This window comes from Cetorhinus maximus, chromosome 1 (genome assembly GCF_964194155.1).
Source record: "Cetorhinus maximus chromosome 1, sCetMax3.hap1.1, whole genome shotgun sequence".
In the NCBI taxonomy this organism is placed as follows: domain Eukaryota; kingdom Metazoa; phylum Chordata; class Chondrichthyes; order Lamniformes; family Cetorhinidae; genus Cetorhinus; species Cetorhinus maximus.
This window is the reverse complement of record NC_135879.1, coordinates 34,854,380-34,876,719: the sequence shown is the minus strand read 5'-3', so window position 1 is coordinate 34,876,719 and position 22,340 is coordinate 34,854,380. Positions and strand designations below refer to the sequence as shown.

Sequence of the window (22,340 nt, the reverse complement as noted above, 5' to 3'; positions counted from 1 at the left end):
CATTAGCATGCCGACCTTTACAGTGGGACATGGGGCGGGAGAAGGTAGACCACTGGGGGCGTGGAGCAGATATCCAGCTGCATGCTCCAGAAGGCCTGGGACTGCCCTTCCTACCTCATTTCAATCCTGAAGACTGGTCCAGATAAATACATGTGGGACCTCCAGGAAATACTGATCCAATGTAGTGGGGTGGGAGACCTGATGCCACATCAGATAATCCATAAAATGGATTACTTTATGAGCTCCAGTTCTCAGCTTCATTTGATGCATTTCTTTATTCTCCTAATCAAATATGATTTGGTTATCTCAAAGAGTTCTTTTTTTCTTACTGGTTATAAACCATCAATTATAATATCTTTTCATGTTCATTAATCTTTGTCATTCAGTAATATGTCATAATAAATGTTTGCCATTTTAGTTATGCTCTTTTAATGTTTTTCTGTATGATTTTTGGTTGCAGGTAGTTGCCACTGATGGTGGAAATCTCCGCTCCCAGAGTCCAGCTATTGTAACCATCACGGTTATTGACACACAGGACAATCCTCCATCATTCAGCCAGAGCAGCTATAGTTTTGTTATTTTTGAAAACATTGCCATTGGTTCTCTTGTTGGCACTGTATCTGCATCTACACTTGATCTTAATACCAACATCACCTACCTTATCACTTCAGGAGACCAGAAGGGCATGTTTACCATTGGTGGATCGACAGGTCAAATTAATACTGCCAGGAGCATAGACAGGGAAGAACTAGCATTTTATCAGTTAAACGTTGTGGCTAGTGGTGGTACTGTGACTGGGGAGACTTTAGTGAATATCACTGTCAAGGATCTGAATGATAATTCTCCCCGTTTCCCTCATGCAGTTGAAAATATTAATGCAGTTGAAAACTGGGGTTCAGGACACACAATTTTCCAGGCTGAAGTAAAGGATCCTGATGAAGGTATTAATGGCATGGTTTCATACTCCTTGCGGCAGAATCCTAAAGGCCTCTTCCACATTGATGAAAAAACTGGAATAGTAACTTTAAATGGACCTCTTGACATAAATGCAGGCTCATATCAGGTGGAGGCAATAGCATCCGACATGGGTGTTCCTCAGCGTGCATCTAGCTTAATTTTGACTGTCTATGTACATGATGTGAATGATAACTCACCAGTATTTGACCAGCTTTCATATGAGGTCACAATTTCAGAAGCAGAACCTGTGAACTCTAGGTTCTTCAAAGTCCAGGCTTCTGACAAAGATTCAGGAGTGAATGGGGAGATCACCTATGATATTGCACAAGGAAACAGAGAGAAGAAGTTTGGAATTTTTCCTGATGGGCAGTTATATATTAAGGCGGAATTGGATCGTGAATCTCAAAGCCGTTATGTCCTGATGGTTATTGCTGCAGACAGAGCAGTGGAGCCTTTGAGTGCAATTGTGAATGTGACAATAATACTAGAAGATGTAAATGACAATAGACCTTTATTCAACAGCACAAATTATGTATTCCATTTTGAAGAGGAGCAGAAAGCTGGTTCAACAGTTGGTTATGTCAATGCTGTGGACAATGATTTTGGATTTAATGGTGAAGTGAAGTATACTATTGAAATGCCCCAACTTGATTTTGAGCTGAATGCAGTCACTGGGGAAATTACCAGTATACTCCAATTTGACCGAGAGGCTCTAATGAGACAAAGAGGGGCTGCAGTTTTCACCTTTACAGTAATTGCATCAGACCAAGGATTGCCAAAACCTCTCCAGGACCATGCTACTGTACAGATATACATCAGGGATACAAATGATAATGTACCCAGGTTCACTAAAGACCTGTATCAGGCCACTGTATCTGAATCAGCAGGAAATTTAACACAAGTACTTCGTGTTAGTGCTTCAGATGTTGATGAGGGAAATAATGCTTTGGTAAATTACTCAATCATCGAAGGGAATGAAGAAGAACAGTTTACAATTCAAAGTACCACAGGACAGGTGACATTGGTAGGAAAGCTGGACCATGAAGCTACAGCATCCTATTCTCTGACGCTTTTAGCAGTGGACTTGGGAAGTGTACCTTTGAGCTCCACATGCACTTTAATCATCAGTGTGCTAGATGAAAATGACAACACTCCTTCATTTCCTAAGTCTGTGATGTACGTTGATGCATTAGAAAATATGAGAGTTGGAGAGCTCGTGGAATCTGCAACTGCCACGGATTCAGATTCAGGAGACAATGCTGAGATCCATTATAGCATTACAGGAAGTAACAACCATGGAACATTTAGCATTAGTCATAATACTGGTAGCATCTTCCTTGCAAAAAAAATGGACTTTGAAACCCAATCTGTTTACCATTTGAACATAACAGCAAAAGATAATGGAAGGCCACCAAGATCCTCAACAATGTCGGTAGTGATTCAAGTGAGAGATTTTAATGATAATCCACCTAGTTTCCCTCCTGGAGATATTTTTAAATCGATAGTGGAAAATATTCCTATTGGTACATCTGTACTGACAGTAACTGCCCAGGACCCTGATGCCGATATTAATGGAGAGTTACAATACTGCATAGCCCAGCAAATACCAAGAGGAAACCATTTTGTAATCAGTGCTTCTGATGGGACACTGCGGACCAATGCAGAGATTGACCGTGAATTTTCCAATCTATTTGAACTTACCATTAAAGCCATTGATCAAGCAGTTCCACTAGATTTCAGACGTTTTGCTTTAAAGAATGTCACCATCTTAGTGACCGATCAGAATGATAATGCTCCTGTATTTGTATCACAAAATGCTCTAGTTGCTGATAGTGCTCTTGTGATGGGTTCCATTCTCACAACCATCAGGGCTATAGACCTAGACGAAGGACCAAATGGAGAAGTTGAGTATGAATTAGTCAATGGAGATAGTGACACCTTCATGATGGATCGATATAATGGAGATATTAGAGTAATCGCTCCTTTGGTTCCTTCCAGACTCACATACCATCTTGTTGTGTCAGCTGTAGACTTTGGACCAGAGAGAAGAACAACCAGCACTGAGCTGACTGTTATTCTTCAGGGTCTAGATGGACCTGTCTTTACTCAGCCAAAATATATCACCATTTTACGTGAAGGAGAGCCTGTGGGTACCAGCGTGATCTCTTTAGAGGCAGCAAGCCCAAGAGATTCTTCAGCATTATTGGAGTATTACATAGTTTCAGTTCGTTGCGGGGGAAAATCTGTTGGACGGCTTTTCACAATAGGGCACCAGAGTGGTGTCATCCAAACAGCTGCTGTGCTGGATCGAGAGCGAGGTCCAAATCTATATCTTGTGGATGTTTATGCAGTGGAGAAATCTTCTAGTTTCCCCAGAACACAAAAAGCAGAGGTAAGTGGATATTATTTAAATTATCATCTACGGGCGTAATGGGTCATTCTGTGCTGCCATTTCTACTATTCTGTTTGGCTGCCTTAATGACTAAATAGGTTTTCTGCATTTTGGAATAAGCAGACTAATAATTACCATTTTAAGCAACCTTGTAGAAGCAGCACTTTGGTTCTTTAACACCATATATTTTCATATTGTAAGCCTGCCTTTTAACAATGGGAGGGACACATTGACTAGTACTATGTGAGAGAGTTTCACATCTAAGGCTTATAGTAATAAAAATATTATAATTGCTTCTTTTTAATACCCTCATTCTTTGAACTAAGGTTTTGTAGAACTGACTACTATATTCCACTTTCTCATAAGTCATGAAATTTTCCAGTACAAAACTATCATTTTATTTGACTGCATACTTGCAACTAAGCACAATGCTTTGGATAATCTAACAATCTGTATGACAGAAGATTGTGTTTGCCAGTAAACATTTCCATTCACTCCATCGGGTTTCAATCTCTTTTAGATAGTCCTTTCTTTATTGATGCAAAAAGTTTAGCAGGGAAGGATCCTAACTGTTGTTTTGCATGTGTGTGTCTTGCTTCTATAAACTGGAAACAGTGATATAAATAACTGGTAACTAGGAATACCAAGGTTTGACATGGTGAAAAATATGAATCTAATTTTATCACAAGAGTCAGTTAGACCTTATAACCTACAAATGGCAAAGACACAAGTGAATCACCCTTGTCGCACTCAACACCATGTGGCATAAATTCAGTTTTCACTGTCCACCATTGCATATTGTATTTTCACCATAGAGTGAAAAAAAATAAACAGAGCCTATTTTAAAATACGTTAATATGTTGCTTTTAGATCTGTTGAATGAAGGTAATGTAGTCGCTTTGTGACTTTGAAAGGCAAGTTTGTGGTGTCATGGGAGATAATGTGACATCAGAGCAAATAATGTGAAGTTATAACGTGATTTACATTGAAATTTGTACAAACTGCCATACAAGTGATGCAATGTAGAGAAACAGATGTATGTTGATGGAGAACAAACAATGGCGCGGGAGTGGTGCCAGACTTTTGACAGGAAGTGGCCTGAAGCTTCCATCATAGCTTATGAATCTAGTTTGTACCATTAGGCATAATGTGCTTGAGAGGTGTGAATGGCATTATAACCTGTAAAAGCAAATCAGTCATCTGATTCCTGATTCTGCTTTATAAGTTGAATACATACTTGAATTAGTTTACATTTTGGCTGCTAGTCTTTCCATGTGTTTCCACATCAGCACAGGAGTGTTTTTTCCCAACAAAATTACTGAAATGTAATAGTATAATTAAGGTAAGGGAATTTTACTGCTGTAATATTCCTGTATATTTATATGTTTTATATAATGATTTCAATATCATATTGAGGAAGCGTTTTCAAGAACTTTCTACATTGCAGTATAAAACTGTTAAAAGTCAGTGCTTTTTCCAAAAACTGTCTCATGCCACGTCGTGTCACATAGGGCAGAATATTGCCATTGGTGTGCGGGGGCAGGCCCGACACGCCGACACTTGAAATGACGCGAGATGATGTTGGGCGTGCGTGCTGACGTCATCATGCGTCATTTTGATATTTTGTTTGGCGGGTACGCACCGGAGGCGGCTGCGCGCCCGTCGAGCTGTCAACGGCCTATTAAGGCCATTAAAAAAGTAATTTAACTTATTAATAACACTGCCCGTCCAACTTTAGGCTCTTCGCCTGCCCGCCAACCTTAAGTAGCCTTCGCGTTTTTCAGGAAACCTCATCCATGGGCGGGATGAGGTTTCCTGAAGGTTTTATAAAATTAATAAATACATTTTGCAAACTTCACAAACATGTCCCAGCTCATGTGACATTGTCACATGAGAGGTCATGTTTAAATAATTTTTACTTTATTTTTGAAAAAGTTTTATTATCTGCTTAACCTCTCTGAGGCAGCTCCGTGCCTCAGGGAGATTTCTGCGCTCTTTCGCGCACATGCGCGAAAGAGCGCAGGCCCTGACTCTCCCTCCTCCCCCCGCCCGCACAGGTAGCGCTGAGCGCTACTGGCTTCGCTTTACGCTAGGTGGGCCTTAATCGGCCCGCCCGTGTAAAATGGTGGCACGCAGCTGCCCCCGCCCGCTCCCACCCAGCCTGCCCTGCATAGGAAAAATTCTCTCATTAGAGTTATCTCACTGCCACAAAGTTAGGTCTTGTTTCTTCCTGAGGTATGATTTCAGTCACAACCCAACACCTTTTTATCAGTAACTGATGAGCTTAGAATAAAGAATGATGATAATTGAATTATGCACGCGGGATTGACATACTACTAAAATGGTGCAGGGCTACAACATTGTGAGGGTGCGCTTTGAAGTGATGCTGGAAGGGGCATGTTATGTGATACATTAAGTAGTGAGACGCATCTAATATTGTGTGGCAGCCCCACTGTATTCAACAGGATTTCACACTCCATCTCAATTAATGTTGGAGGAATGCCATAAAGAATAACTTGACGTGTTTTGTTGGCACTTTTTAACCTCCTTTCCAGAAGCCAATGATTTGATCAGAAGCATGGCAACTATACCCCTAGTTCCATAATTTGTTGACTTAGTCTCTTCATTATCCCTGGACTTCTTAAAATTCTTTCATGGGGTGTGGGTGCCACTGGCTAGGCCAACATTTATTGTCCACCCCTAATTGCCCTTGAGAAGATGGCGGTTAGCCACCCCTTGAACCACTGCAGTCCATGTGGTGTAGGTACACAAACAGTGCTGTTAGGAAAGGAGTTCCAGGATTTTGACCCAGCAACAGTGAAGGAACTACAATTTGGTTCCAAGTCAGCTGTGAGGCTTGGCGGGGAACTTGCAGGCGATGGTGTTCCCATGCACCTGCTGCAGGTTTGGAAGGTGCTGTTGAAGGAGCCTTGCTGGAGTGCATCTTGTAGATGGTACACACGCTGCCACTGTGCATCAGTGGTGGAGGGAGTGAATGTTTAAGCTGGTGGATGGGGTGCCAATCAAGTGGGCTGCTTTGTCCTGGATCCTACTTAAATTCCCGTTGCTCCCCACACTGCCCTTCCCGTTCCCCTCTCCCCACCAACACCCCACGTGCCGCCGCCCCCCCCCTTTTCTCATTTTGCAGCTGCCATTTGACAAAGGGATTCATCATTGGAGTTTTAGTTTTAACTCACCTTCATTGGACGTACAGACAACATTGGGGCAATCAGGTGGAGTACTTACAAATAAGAGCTAGCAGGCAAGAGTACCTGGAAATTTCACAAGCAAGAAGTGCTTATCAGCATTTTAATATAATTTGAAACATTTAATAGAAATATGAGCTAATGGTATGGTTGGAATGAGTGATTCTTACGTTATTAAAGTAGTCTAATTCTTTTGGGGTCTAGAGAAGAATGTTATAATGATGACTTTATTGTTAAAACCGGAATTAGTTGGTCAGCCTGGGCCTGAATCATGGCAGATGAAAACCTGTTCAGGAGCTGGCCACTGGAAACTAAACAGTGGGAAGAAATTCATTGGGCTATGCTACATCAACAACAACCCCAGCAAGAACTAAGGATTCACCGTGGGAAATAAGGGGGAAGGAAAAAAAAGTCCTATCAATCATAATCATGTAAATAATCAAGAAAAAGAAGGGAAAGAGGTAACAACCTGAAAAGATACTTGCCTCTTCTGCAAATACTGCAAAATGCATCTCGAGAGGTTGAGCAGTGATTTTGGGCTAGAAGAGCAAACAAAATTACTTAAGGAAGTTTTGTGTAAATAGTGACTGTTGTTTTAACTTAACTCATTTGGCTAGTGTTATGATCTTATTAGGGCTCAGTAACTTTTTGTTTAGCATCAATAAAGTTTGAAATCCCAGTTACCCACTAAGAGAATAAAGCCACAAAATTCCACTGTTTTAAACAAACAAAATAAACTTTACTATATAAAGTCAGAAAAATAAAACAATTTTCAGTATCTATCTTATACTCTAGCATTCAGAATTAATGCAAGGTAAATATGAATTTACAAGCAACACACCACACTGCACATTAAATGGCGGATGCCACCAAGATGGATCCCATGGATTTCTTAGCAATCCACCCAGACATCAGTGACCACTGTGAGTCACAAAATCTCATTAAACCCTATCTCCCTCACGAGGGATTTCAACTCCTCATTTTCGAAGATCTAGCCTCAGAATTCCCTCAAAGCTGTTCTGGACTGCCTCAATGACTGTTCACCTCCTGACGATACAATATCTTCTGAGACTGTGTTTCACCGGATTTACAAAGCTGCACTTGCACCTCTAATTACTGGCACAATTCCAACTCTTTTGCAAATTGCTAGCTTAACTAAACTGGCAGTGCCCCTGGGATTCTCCAAACTCCAGTCTCCCATTGCACTGATCTGTAAGTGGCTCCCAGGGCTTCCCTAAGCCTTAATTGTCTGGCACAGTGCCAGTGACCTTCCACCACCATCTTCTCAGCTCTCCTTATGACTTCGCTGAGCCCTAACTGCCTGGAGTCTGCTAACAACCCGCAGAGCTTCTCTGTGAGCTGCAAATCACATGAGGTCCAAACTGCAAGTAATTCCCCCCTCCCAGCAAACTACAGAAAAACCAGAAAATCTTTTTAAGCTCCACCCATCTCCATGATGACGTAGCCTTTCAGGGCTTACTGAATGTTTTTAAACTAATTTACCTCTAACTCTCAAAACAAAACATGTCTCTGGACTACACATCTTTGCAAGTAGTGTAGACATCACATATCCTGCTCTTCAGCCAAGTATGCACACCTGCTGTTATAGGATCTTACTTTTCTAGCTGTCAACCCCTTAAGTTAACATGGGTCCAACCTTTTAAGTGTAATATCATCCAAGTTGCTTTAGTTGCACTTATCCCATTTTCTACAGTTAAACTTTAACCTTCCCAAATAAAGCATTACCTCTAAAATATTAGCATGAGCCATGAGCTACATATTCGCAACACCAGAAACTCACGGGTTTTATTGGCCACCCAGATGACATCACGTCTGATTTTACTTTCCATGAAGTCAATAGATAGGGTGTGAAATGGCCAACCATCCAATCCTGTCAGCTTGCCACTGAGTGTGTTAGGTTAAAATTACTCTGGAAACTAGTGTTACAGCTATATTTATAGCTTTCAGCATCAGTGAGGTGTGCGGTATTTTTATCGTGTGTCAATTGCGCAGTGCATTGCTTCAGTAAATTTGCTGTGTGACTGTAATGGGTGAATTACTGACATGTTTACACTGTAGCGAAACTGCAACAACATCAGAAGCAGCAGCTCCCAAATTACCTGGAAGCATTGCCAGGGGATATTGAAAAGACATAATAAGGATTCTTGCCATTAATTCCTGCTGGGTTTTTTCCAATCATCTGCCTTAACTTTGCAAAGGATTCAGTGAAACCCAAGAGAAATAACATAAATGGCATCTGGTGGGCTATATTTCAATATTCACAAAATCCTATCCTTCAGAAATCCTTGGTATTTCAAATCCCTTGAGTGTAAAGTAGAAGGAAATTGATAGTGAAAAATTTTGAAACTGCAAAGTAAAAGAGGCTCTTACATCTGGGTCGTAGGGGTACATTGCCTCAGGTTTTTTTTGGTTGTAATAACTTTTTGATTGCCTTAACTTATTACAGGTACAGTACCTCAAATCCGGCTGTTCAAAAACCGGAGTTGTCCGAAAACTGAACACTTTTATAATGTTCCATGCATCAATTTTAATTGAGAAAAATAAAAAAATAAATTTATCTGAACAGTTTGGCTAGGCTCTGTGTTGGCGTGGTGTGGCACTGGGCTAGTTATCTACTTTGTGCTTGGCATGTCGCTCTGTTTCTTGTTCCAAGCGACTCTTGACCCCACCTGATCTGGCTTGACCCGAACTGCACCCAGCTCGACCTGGCCAACCCGAAATCCGTCAATATCTGAAACGCGGCAAGACCTTGGTCCCAAGGTTGCTGCATTTGATGTACTGCACCTGTACTAATATATGTGGCACTAATCATTAATGTAGTTGTAACTAACATTCAGATGTGTGCCAAATGAGTAGGAATAGTACAGAAATACAGGATTCATTTTGATGGAGAGCAACTGATAAGCAGCAGCAGCACAAGGCTACCATTGGTTGCTATTTATTTTGCGTAGACATTCACTCCCATGAAAGTCGGAACTGACAGCACAGAGGAATAAAATGAAGGCAAAGTACTGCGGATGCAGGAAATCTGAAATTAAAAGCAGAATGTGCTGGAAATACTCAGCAGGTTTGGCAATATCTGCAGAGAGAGAAATAGAAGTCTAGATTTTCACCTCGATGGAGAGCCTTTCTGTGATGGTGAAGATGGCCAGAATCCAGAAGGCCACCACCCCCCCCTCCCCACACCAACCCCGATCATGGCACTTACCATTTTTGCGGGAGCAGGAAAGGGCCTAGGTCAGGATTTTCACATGCTCGTTTCACAGAAGCAGCTGCCCATAGAATTCAGCAGTTGTCTCCACTCATGTGCGATTTTGGTGTAAGAGATGTCTCAAACCTGACATCCACAGACTAGACCTGGTAGGAGCAGGTCTGAACCTTGTGGATTTGCTTGGATAGCCAGGGTACTCTTTTGGAGAAGTAAGGTACCCCTTTGGATATGGTTCCAGGACTCTCTCGGCAGGGGGGGGGGGGGGGTGGGGGGGTGGGATGGTGCAGGGGGCAGGGGGTGCAAATCAGGTGTCCTTTGGCTGAGGTCAGATGACCTTTGGGAGAGGTAAGGTGCTATTTGGCTCTGCTGAAAATAGGCTTGAATGTGCATAAAAAAGTGCCTAAACTCATTGGAACTGTAAAGCTCAGTGGAACTGTCAAATACAACTGTTGAAAGTGTCAAGATGAACTGTCAAAAGTAGCTGTCAAGCTGTCAAAGATTTAAAACTCCTGCCCTTTAACTCTTTGAAAAAAAAACTGTCTGGGTTGTTTAAAAAAAAATGATTGCTTGCTATTTAGCTCTGTCTGTTGACATAGTGGCTTAGTGCTGCAGGACTGATTTCACAACTGACCATTATTACAGTGGGATGCCTCTATTTTACAGTTTAATTGGCAGCTCCAGGTGGTTATGGACTGTTGAAACTCTTTCAAGTTATCAACAGTCACAGATTGCAACTCTTTCGAGTACAATCACAGTTCTTGGTTTCTGGGAGTGGGACATGAACCCACAACCCTCTGATTCAAAGGCGAGGGTGCTGTGAACTGAGCCACAGCTGACACCTCATGGACTGTTGAAGTGGGACTATGCATTCCAGTGTTTGTTTTTATAAGGGATTATGCAATTGAATGAAATGGTTGTCGTTAAATTGGGTAATGTAGTTGAGGATGTAGATGAAGCAAATGTAGTAAATAGGTTTTTTATGAATGAAAGTGTCTTTTTTTAAATTAAGTCTCCAATAGACACTTGGAACATTATTTGATTTAATCTCAGCACGGATCCTGAGGTGAATACTGGGTGTTTTGGTATGGTAGGTGTAAGGGCAAAGGGTGTATGGGTTGGAATGAGTTGGCACTTAGGTGGCATTGTGGCTATAAAGAGCCATGGGGGTGGGCAGGGAAGCATAGGTTGGCATGGAGGGTGTGAGGGGCAATGGAGGGGGGCAGAAGGACATGGGTTGACATGGAGTGGGGGCATGAGGTGGCATGGACTAGCATGGATGGCCTTGGGGAGTGTGTGGGGGTGTGAGGGGTGAGGTCTGGAGGGCTGTTTTATGTTTCTGTGTTTTTAAACTTTGACACAGTGCCAGTGCACCGAGGCAGGTCTTCCGCCCAGCCCGCCTCTGCACCTACCATCCTCTGCAGTCATTCTGGGGTTGCCCGGAATGACTTGCAGGGAACCCTGCCCCTCCGAATGAAAATCCGACCTTCTGGGCCACTTTGTTCTGGGTTCGGTTTGCAGAGCTGGGAAATGTCCTCAATCTGTGCTTCCGACCCGGGAGTGAAAACCAAGGGCAGAGTTAATGTTTCAAGTCAACTTTGACTCTTCGGAACCTGCTCTGAAGAAGAGGAATAAAATGAGTCTTTATTTTTCTGATGAGTAATACTCTCATGGCACTTTTGCATTATTAAGAAGACCTTGGAGGAGCATTACTCAAATGGAGACCCATAATCTCCTAACATTGCAGTCCTTTTCCCCGACTCTTGCCTTCAGTCAGGAAATAGGAGGACCCACCATTCCCACTGATAAAAGAAGAGAATCTAATTCTCTGCTTGTAGTTTGAATTGGAAACCGGACTGCAGCTTATAGTACAAATTTTGAGTCTTCTTGGTTGGTGGGTATCAGGAGGGTTGGTTCCTTACAGAGTGCTATTAACTGAGAGACCATGAGCTAGCTGTCAGTAACACTACGATGTAAACTTGTCTTCAGAAACTCCCAGTTAACATAATGCAGAAATGTAGCTGAATTCCCTTCTCTTTATGAGATTTGAAAGTGTGCCTGAAGTCAGCCTTCGAAAAGCAATTTCAATACAAATGATAGGTCTGCATTTTTGGCTTGTTCTGAAAAATCTTTCTGAACGCAGAGATTATATTGCTTGGTGTGTGCCTTTAAAAGAAATTGTAATGACGTATGGCAACTGTATTATACAGTCACTACCGTATTATCTACAAATAAATCCTGTTTTATCAGCTTCTTAGTTGTAAGAGAATATTTTATGCTGAAGATATAACCATATCCCCTGGATTAGAAACACTATAAGGAAAAGGTACATACCAAGCCATATTTATCTGCCATTTAGTATATCAGTTTAAAGTGGTATGGTTAGTTAGTGTGTCATTGCATGCACCGATGCAAAGGTTCAGAAAGAAACTAATATCTTACATCCCTATTCACAACTATTTACAAGAAGTAAATTAAATTATCCTAAAAAACTATTTGCTTTAAAGGCTGTTTAATCCAATAATGCATGAGTGGCAATAAGGCAGAGAGAGGGGTTTCATTACATAAGTTTCAAGATAGTTTTTTTGAGAAACTTGAGTGAAAGGCCAAGTGCAGGATGCCACCACCACCACCAAAAAGAAGCATTAGGGACTAAAATGCTGGAAATGTCTATGGAGGCCGAACCACAGGGCCATAAAATTTCAGCCAGCGTTTCAGATCAATGATTTTTCATCCCTGACATTAGGGATTAATTGATTAGTGTTTGTTTTAAACACTTGAGAAGGAAGAGAAGACTGTAAGAGTAAAGGATGTCTAAAGTTTTCAGGTGTTAGTAATGAATAAATTTGGGCTCAGAATTTGGCCATAGGTCTGAATGCACCTGTTGTCAGGTGAAAATTGGATAGAACCTGGTTCCCTGTGATGGGGAAACCAAGGAATTCTGGCTGGGGATGGGGAGAGAAGAGTGTAGATATTCTGTCTGCTTCCCCTACCTCATGGTGGTATCTCTGGTGGAGTTCCTGGGCCTTCTCAGGAAATTCTACAGTTAGGCCAATGGAGCCTGTCTGTTAGAGACCTAGAAAAGGTCTGAGGAAAAAAGCTTGTGTCTTATCGGTGTCCTGCACCATGCCATTTGGACACTGGGCCATTTCAACATTTGGGGCATGGGCTACTTGCTGATGCACATCCCCTCAAATCATGTTCACGATCACCATCTCTGCAATTTGGGATGGCTCAGCTTACCTGGAAGCCAATGGGCTTAGGAGCCACTCCACCACACTTCTACTGGCAGAGCTGGGCCTTGAGAATTTTGACCACTTCGAGTAAGCAAGTGTGCAGTGATTCCTGGTTTCAACAAAGTGAGGATGCAGGGTAATTTTGGTCATGCTGGATAATTTGTAAAAAGATTATGAGAAGCAATAATTATACTAAGCGTTTTCCAATTTGTCAGCTGCTTCTGTTTATATGGTCAAATTTTCTTTCTGGCAGCCGTTAGCCGTTAGGATATTATCTCGCTTGGCATGTACACCAGTCATCAAGAAATTCCAGAAATGATCACTATTTTAAGGCTTTGGCATCTGCAGTGAGTACTGAAATTGGGATAAGATAATACACCCAAAAAGGCTGATGTTATTCAGGCTTACATTTTACCTGCTATCAGTGACATCCAATGACCCAGACTAGAAAACCTGCATATGCAAACATCAGAGTAGGTGTTGACTGTTAGGCTGTTGCTTGATCTCTTGGACTCACACCTGAAGAATGGCGGATTTGGTTAAAGCAAAGGAGGACAGCTGACATGTATACCTGTACTCCCAGCAATAGTCAGCATTTAAAGTTAGATGGAATAAAACACGTTTTAAAAAGAAATGTCCAGTGATGAAATTAAATGTATTTTCTTTGTGAAGAAAAGATGTTGGACTGTGACCCTGAATTTGTTTTAGTTACACCCTGGCCACATACACCATGTTTGAGCTGGAAATTTATGCTGTTCACCAGCAGAGGGAGTTACACACAAGTTTCATGGGTAGGTTAATTTAAATATTTTGGCTGCAGCTCTGGCGTAATAATTTGATTTTGTGCTCCCCCCAGCCCCCACCAGCAACCAGGAAACTGCTGAGCAACAACATAATCTTTAACAGCATTCTTCATGCCTACTTAGAAGCCATCTTTGCCCACAAGACACCATGCCAGCAGGCACAAGAAGCTCCGACGAAACCTTCCAAGTGGTACAAGACAGGAAATTCACTGTCCTAAATCGCCTCTTCCTTAAGCCGGGCACCATCATCAGTTGTGTTGCCTGCAGAGAGCTATTACTGGCACTGATACCCAACTCCCTCACACTCAGCACTGATCAACAGTCCAGGAAGAAATGAAAACACTTCACAAGGGCAGTCAAGTTATCCTGTCACCAGACTGTCCCTTTTCTCCAACTACTAGATTCTGCACTTTCTTAAAGCAATACTCACAACAATCTGTGTAAGAGTCCCTAAGACTCCCCTGACACAATCCAATTGCCTTGCAAAACCCCCCCAAAAACCTTCTCTGTTATTTTTCGGTTGTCTCGGAAGATATTGGGTGTCTTACTCTAGTAAGAGACCTGGCTGAGGCCAAAATCTTTCCTTAAAAGCATTTTTACTTACATAGCTAACTATATATAAGATTACAGAACATCAGGACAGAGCTCCAGCTCCTCCCTTAGGTTCTTCTCACTCATCTCTCTCTGACATTATAACATAGCTCCTTACACACATGCTCAGTAGCTGTTAGTGTTAGACTTAACCCTTTAATCTACATTTCCCCCAAATCTTTATCCCTGCATTTTCATATACGCATCCTCCTACACCTCCTCCCAGAATCTCTATTTTTAAAGGGATAGTCTCCCCTTGGTGGTTTCACCAATCTCCCTGAATGCGTGCGGAGTGTCCTTTTGAGGACGTTGTGGATGTGTTCGCTCCGAACACATTCCCTGAGAGTTGTCACTCCTTGTTTGCCTCATTAGCGGTTCTGCAGGTGTGATATACTCCTGAGAATCATGGTATGCAGCCCATTCTGCTTATGGTTTCCTGTTCATTGAAATCAAGGCACTCCTGTTTCTTTGGATGATACCCGTTTCTGTCTGGACCAGATACAATCTTGGTTGTTGTAACTTCTCCTTTACGGTACCTTCTTGCTGCCTCTTGCAGCAATGAGTGAGAACGTATGCTGCTTTCATGAAAAACACGCTGGCTGGCCCTTCCGATTCACGTACATCAGTGGCAGTTTGGAGGTCCCTTCATTGCCATGTGCATGCTATTGTGAGAGCATACAGCCTGGAGAATTTAGCTTTTGTACAGAGGTCTGTGGCTCTGAACCTCTGCTTCCCGGGGAGAAGCTAAGGTAGATGAACTTCAACTTCTTTATGGAAGAGGGCATCCGTCACCTGTAGGATACACACCCTGGTTAAGTGGCACCAATCCCCTGTGGCAGCTTGGAAAGAAGCAAACCAGTCAAACATGAGGTAAAAACAGAAAATGCTGGAAAAACTCAGCAGGTCTGGCAGCATCTGTGGAGAGAGAGAAGCAGAGTGAACATTTCAAGTCCAATATGACTCTTCTTCAGAACGTCAGTCAAGCATGAGAACTGTTGTCTACTTTAAGGCCGCAGACAGAAGAGTTGTCAGTGGAGTGAGTGTACAAATTGTTGTGATGAAGTTGGCAGAGATGCCCAGTGCCATCCTTGAAGTGATGCAGCCGTCAGATACACAGCTTCTCCTGGAGGTCCTCTTAGGACTAGTACGGCTTATAGACATGAGGCGGCAGTTGGTGGGCTGCTGTCCTCAGTCACATTGCCTGATTTTCAGAGCAGTCACATGTCCAAGCAGGAAAGGACAGATGTACATCAAGTTTTGCTAAATAATTTGAACCAATTTTCAATAGCACTATGGCCATAAAATTAAAGAGCGACTGTTATTTTTTGGGGTGAGGGGGTTGGCCATTCCAAACTTTGATGGCTGATTTAGTTGGTGCTTGGCAGAAAACCGCCTTCACCTGCACTCAGCAGGTGACTGACATATTGTTCTGGCACTCTGGAAAGTTTATTCATTTTTTTCAGACATTCAAAGAGAGACAGCTGCTCAGGATGTAGCAAATAGTTCCCCCTCTCACCCCTTCCCCTCTGTCTTGGGTGTATAGATACTGTATTTGTCATCAGTCAATCTGAAGATTTACTGTTAGAGCTTGTGTTTGCCCAGATGGGCTGTAATACCTTCAAAAAACCCCATTACCTTCAAAGGATGTCAGGTTCCTAGGGTCAACTTACAACTCCTAAGTTCTCATAGGCTAATGGGTTCTCCAGGTTTTTGAAAAGGATGACCAACTAAACTGATTTTCAGGGCAACTTGGTTATCAATTAAAACTGTAATACTGAGTGGCTAAGTGGTTTTCCAAACTGTCCTTTAAACTCTGGGATTCACATTTGAAACCACATTAACAGGCTGAAAGTCGCTTTTCTCTTTGGTGGATATATATTTGAAATGTGGTTGAACAATGTCAACTTCATTCCTTGTGGATATCGATACACAGTACAAAGTTGCTCCTAATTTGGACTGGCTAGACTTCTGGGTGGAATTTTGGTTACACTGTCCCATTATTTTTTTAGGAGCATCTGACAACTTCAAGAAGTTTGAGAAGTTTTAGTTGTTTGACAGTGAGGTCCTGCACCATAATGGGAATAAAAATTCACCAAAATAGGAATATTCCATGGACACTAACCACAGAAATATTCTGATGAATATGCTTTTGCGATTGGTATATAATTTTGTAGGTTAGTCTGACACTATGATTTCAAAGTTATCCTTGGAATGCAAAATAAATCTTTAAACTCGACTAACGTGCTATAAAATTACGATTATTTTTGTTGTAAATCTTTTTAAGTTGCATTTTATGACGTGCGCTAAAAGAAACATATACGTCCTGGCGTACAGATGTATTTGCAGAGTAATTCAGTAAGATTTATGTTCAACTTTTTGCTTGTTACCATCTGCAAAAATTAGGCTATTATTAGCACTGTAATTAGAATAATGAAAGAACTAAGGCGGGGCAGGGCAAAGTGATTTAAAAATTGATTAAGCATACATATGATGATGACTAAAGCCAATAAATATATTTCAGTCTCCAGGTTTTTTAAAAACTTATTGCGGACTCTTGAATTTTGGGAGATGTATTTTTTTAAGAAGGTTTATGCATGTTGTCATATCCAGATGAACATAAAGAATTGTTTTAATTTTCAACCAAAGCAAAGTCCACTGACTTTCAGACTAACAATTTCCCATATGTTAAAGTTGCTCAACTTGTTATTTTTGTAATAAGAGTATTAGTGTAATCAAAGTTGAAAAATGCCAACTGGTTAACTCCTCTTTGTAGAGTAATGCAAGTCTAGGGATGCATTTTAATTTACAGCATACTTCTGACAGAAGACTGCTCTGGTGAGTTTTTTCCCTTTCTGGCAGAGGCAACTGGGGCTACAACAATTTTAACTGGTGAACCTCATCGAAATACCACCGTTCCATTTCCCACCCTAAATGTGTGTGAAGAGGGTACAAACTAGATGCCAACAGGTGAGGATTGGACGCCCCTTGGCTACCTGCCAGTAAACAGTATTGAGGGGCTTTCGGCAAGGTCTTAAGGGAAGGAAGAAGAGCATGGTTCCATAAGAGAATGTTTTTCGTTTACCTGAACGGCCTCTCTGTCTGGCAGAGCTGCTTCTGCCAAGCAGAGGAAGGCCATGGGCACCAGCTAAAATGCCATTGGGTCCACTGGATGTCATAAGACCCCAGTTAGTATTTATGCATGAGGTTCCTGTCTGAATTCAGCAGACGTTAGAACCAGCTTGTTAAAATCGTCAGGTATGGTATGGGAAATGAGACTGCTTCAATTTAACTTCTCGCCCGCTCCTTTCCTGCGAGTGGGGAGAGTAACTCCCTCTCCCTATTGATCATTTTCAGCTTGTTCAGAGTAATCAAGGCAGGATTTTCTTTTAATGATATTCTCAGTTCTTTGAGCATTTAGGAACAATGTGTGATCTTTTCAGGGGGAAAAAATAAAGGAAGTGGAGTAAATTTGACATTGAAGGGTTGGCTTGTGTTTCAGGTTGACAGAGCTGTACATGCCAGATAATGAAGGCTGCCACGGCCAGACTGAAAGGACACAGATGGTCAAAGCTGATAAAAATAATCAAATTGCTATTGTTTTCTTAGTTCAGCATTTTGCAAACTCTACTGCTCCTCCCCCTCTCAGTCTTACCCACCTTAGGAACTTAAAACAGAGACTCAATGAATAATAAACTATAAGAACTTTGTTTGATAGTTTTAATAGTTTAAATGGTTTTGTGGTCAGAAAGAAGTGCCAACAAATCACTTGGGTGGGAGTAAGCCTTGTCAAGGTCACTAAGGAAACAAAAGATATTTTAGTGTTCAGAAAATAGTCTATGGGCGGAATTGATTTGCAATAAGTGCGGTAGCGGGCGGGAAAAATAGTGTTTTATTTGCCGGCCGCAGTGGTGGCTTTTCACACTCTATCATCCCAACCTGTCTCATTAATCATGCATTCCCGGGAACCATGCTGTTTTGCTGGTGGGTGGCCACCGATTCGCCCGTCATGTCATCACCTCGCCGCTTGCTCATGCTGGGTGCCATATGTAAAGTGCAGCCACGCGCACACCTCTTAGTGGTTCCAGCTCAGGACTGCTGCGTACAAGACGTGGCCCCAAAAGTTAAGAAGTCTACAGCCCCCTGGGATGCCATCTGAACACTGTTGGAGCCCACCGCGACATCCCCTACCCCCGCTCTGGCTGCAGGAGGCCCATTAGTGTCACCACTCCGGCTTGGGAGGCAGTGACAGTGGTGGTCAGTGCCAGTGCTCCACAGAACAGGTTGGGGCCATCCAGTACAGAAAATGGATGAATAATCTCATCTGTGCCACCAGGGTAAGGCAACCATTTCATCACTCTAAACCCACATACTCACACTCATCATACATTCACTCACTGCCAGCTCAAGGGACATCAGCACTCTCTCTCCCACACAAACCCTCACATCCCCATTTGGCCTTATCTCCTCTGAAGACTGCCTCCACAGCCCTCATCATCTTGAGGCACTTGCACAGATCAACATGTGTCCCCACACATCCCATCCTGGGATATCCTCCCTTCCCCAGTAATTCCCTAGCCCTGCAGCCTCTTCCCTTGTCTGAGACCAATTCTCCCCCTCCCCCAAGCAAGCCATGGCCCTGCAGCCGTTGAAAAGCGACCCTCGCCTTTTGGCTGGTCTCGTAAGTAGTGATCTGCCCACAAGCCTCCCTAAAAGCGCTGTTGTACTGCCTGCAAAGGCTGGTGCTAATCACTGCGAGTGCTATCCGATGGGCAAACAAGCCTCAAAGTCCTGTGCGAAGTGCAGCTCGCCAAGTGCACATCACTTATGTTCAGTTGTGAAACATGTCAGTGTGCAATCATGGGGGCGGTGATTCCAGTGAGCTGGGCTTATAATGATTTGCAGATGTACTACAATGAAGTCCCCGACGTGCAACGGCAGGAAACACGCCCCGCCATTGATGGGCAGAGCAGACGATTGCATCGATTTTTGGCTTTCTCACCATATTGTCCGCTCATGCCACCAAACACGCCTGCCGCCAATGGGCACAGAAAATTCCGCCCTATGTTTCACTTCCTTACTTTTAAGTGAAAATTAGGCTAATATATTATTAAATATAGTGTGATTATAGGTTACAGAATTTAAGGAAGCATTGGCCTCCTTTCTTTTGGATTATGCAGATTGGCTTCTAAAACATAAGTGTCAAACTTACAGACTAAAATGTCAAGGGTAGGATCAGAATCCTCTGGCGTTAGTATTTACAGCAGCCTTCTCCCAAGCAAAATATTCCTTACAGTGGAGTTCTTCCTGCAAAGCACCGTACAGTCCATTGTTAGAAAAGCTGTAAGAAAAATAGTTCTGCTTTGTGTTGAATAAGATGTGTGCATCAGCATCACTGGACATTGTGTCTCCTGGCCAAATTATATGAATATCACTGCAGCTAAACATTTGTGCGTGAGACTAATCCTAAAGAAAGTAATATCTGTGTCTAAAGCAGAATTCTTTATCCCTGGGGTCCCACTACAGTGATTTGATGGACAATGCATGCCAGTCAGTAATAGAATAGCTTCTTGGTTTTGGGAATACAAGCTGGGGTATATCATCATTTTGTGGTAACTGGCCGGGAACTCAAGCTAAAATATGGAACAGTCTTACCCAATGCCTTACAGAAGCTCTTTCAATAGCCCAAAAAAACCCTAAGGTGGGCAAAGTCTGTTTATGCTCTAACCTTTTAATCTTTTAAAGGATAGCGTCAAAGTAAAATCGGAATTTAGGTTGCTTGTGGCTTTATCAAAAGTTATCAAGTACAAATGTTATGTTCAGTGTAAATTTAGGATGAGAAACAGTTTCACTTGGTACTTTTGGAAAAGGGCAGATCGTTTCATTTTTCAACTTTTATCCCCCTTTCTGCATGAAAATATCTTTTTTTGAAAGATGGGCTGAATGTCTATTGTTTAAGAATAATATTAATGGGAAAGATGAAGTAAAGGTGATAATTTATAATTGCCACTAAACTTGAGATTTAAAAGCCTGGTTTTCACTTAATGTCTTCCATAATGACATGGCTGAGGTTGTGACCATGCACTGTGGATAATTTTGGGGGAGGGTAAAACTATGACTCACTGTTCAGGCACAGGGTCTTCCTGTATTAATGTGCTGTAGCACTCATTCACTTTGACAGCCTGTTGTTCTCATGTAAGAAGAAACTGGCAATATTGGTCGTGTAGAGATAGACTCGATGATTTTCATCACTTTGAGCTGCTTTCTTTCACTTCAACCGAATAAAGGTGGCAAATATGAATGAGAAAGGAAAACGCGATGAGAAAAAGTGCAACTATTCACGAACAAGAAAAAGAAACTTGAATTGTTTGAAATTACTTATTTAAAATTAACAGTTGTACATCATTTTCCATTTGTTTTCTAACTCAGCTAAAATCCTTTCGGGATGGCTAATGAAACAAAACTTACTGCTGTTTCTACTGTTTATTTTTGTTCCACACCAATTCATAGTACATTAATCTTTCTGGTTGACATTTACATTTGTTTTAGGTTTTTTTGTCCTCCTTAGTTTCCTCCACTGTTGCCTCCTGCCGCCACACTTCCTTCTTCAGGGTGGGACTTTTTGTGCCACGTACTTCATCACGGCCACCATCAATGCCATTTCATGTTCCTGCTAGTTTTTCCTTCCCCTGCCCCAAATCACTTCACCAGTATAAAAGCATTCTATTTAACTGCTTAGGTGAGAACTCCCAAAAGTGGCTGAAAATAAGGGCTGTTGGAATGACTGTGGAACCTGGAACTGGATTTCATGCCTAAGGGTATAAGTCTAAAGCTGTAATTGTGCAACTTGATGCGATTATATTTCTCATATGCAGTTGACATGTATGTAATTCAATAGACCGTAGCTACAGTAGAGGAAAGTTGTTGGTGAAAGTGAAATTCTTAATTAGCCTGAATTCTGCCCACATTTTGGAAAGTAATCATGCCCTTAAGTGTGCCTCTAACAGTTATGTTGTGACATCTTCAGAATTCCACTATGACTTCATACTTCTATGTTCGTATAGGCTCAGTAATAGCCTTTGCTAGTTAATTGTTTCATTGTGTTCCTTTTCACTTTGAGCCCCGAGCTCTGGTTACAGCTCAGTTGGAGCTGCAACGTAAACAAAGTCTAGGTACTTTGGTGTGTTCCATGGGTCCTGCCTCTGTCATTGATAACATATTCCAGGAATCTGAAAGCTTTGCTCCCTGAAACATCATTCATAACCAGCAAACAATATATTCATATAAGAAAGTGGAATAGGCCGCTAATCCCTCATTGCCAAGGAATGCATAAATACTTTATGGGCAGGATTTTCGGGTCATCGGGTGGGCGCGGTGGGCGGGCCTGGGAACGGCCCGCCGAATGCGGTCAGCCCCCGACTACGATTTCACGCTGGCTGGCCAGTGTGAACTGTGCACTGAGAAGTTCAGCGCTGCCAGGGTGGGGGTGGGAGGAGGGCGAGCGCTGAAGTCAGCGCGGGCACAGGGAGCACGCAATGAAAGCTCCCTGAAGGCAGAGAGCTGCCTCAGGGAGCTGAAGAACATAAAATACAAAAATTAAGATTTATAAATGCAGAAAAAAATCTCCACACATCGGACTCACTCACCTAAACACATGCATTATAAAAGTTCTGCCCAAATGTTTTTAATTTTCTTTTATTTAGTTACGGAAACCTCATCTCACCCTTGGATGAGGTCTCCTCAAAAAGGTAAAAGCCACCTGGCTGACTGTAAAGTTGGACGGGCAGCGAAAAATCACTGTTAATTAGTACTTTAATGGCCATAATGGACCTCTTAATTGTCGGCGGGCACACTGCCGACTCTTGTGTGTGCCCGCTGACCGAAATATTGTGCAAGTGCATGATGATGTTGGGGTGCTTGCCCGACATC

The 22,340-nt window shown here is 42.2% G+C and overlaps 1 protein-coding gene across 2 annotated transcripts in view; it reads left to right on the top strand.

Moving 5' to 3' along the window:
• fat4 (FAT atypical cadherin 4) overlaps nucleotides 1-22,340 on the top strand; it is a 397,379-nt gene that overhangs the window by 6,758 nt on the left and 368,281 nt on the right. For both annotated transcript variants that reach the window (XM_078539696.1, XM_078539702.1), the window contains exon 2: nucleotides 461-3,349. In XM_078539696.1, coding sequence (XP_078395822.1) covers nucleotides 461-3,349 — 2,889 coding nt within the window. The remainder of the gene's footprint in view (nucleotides 1-460; nucleotides 3,350-22,340) is intronic.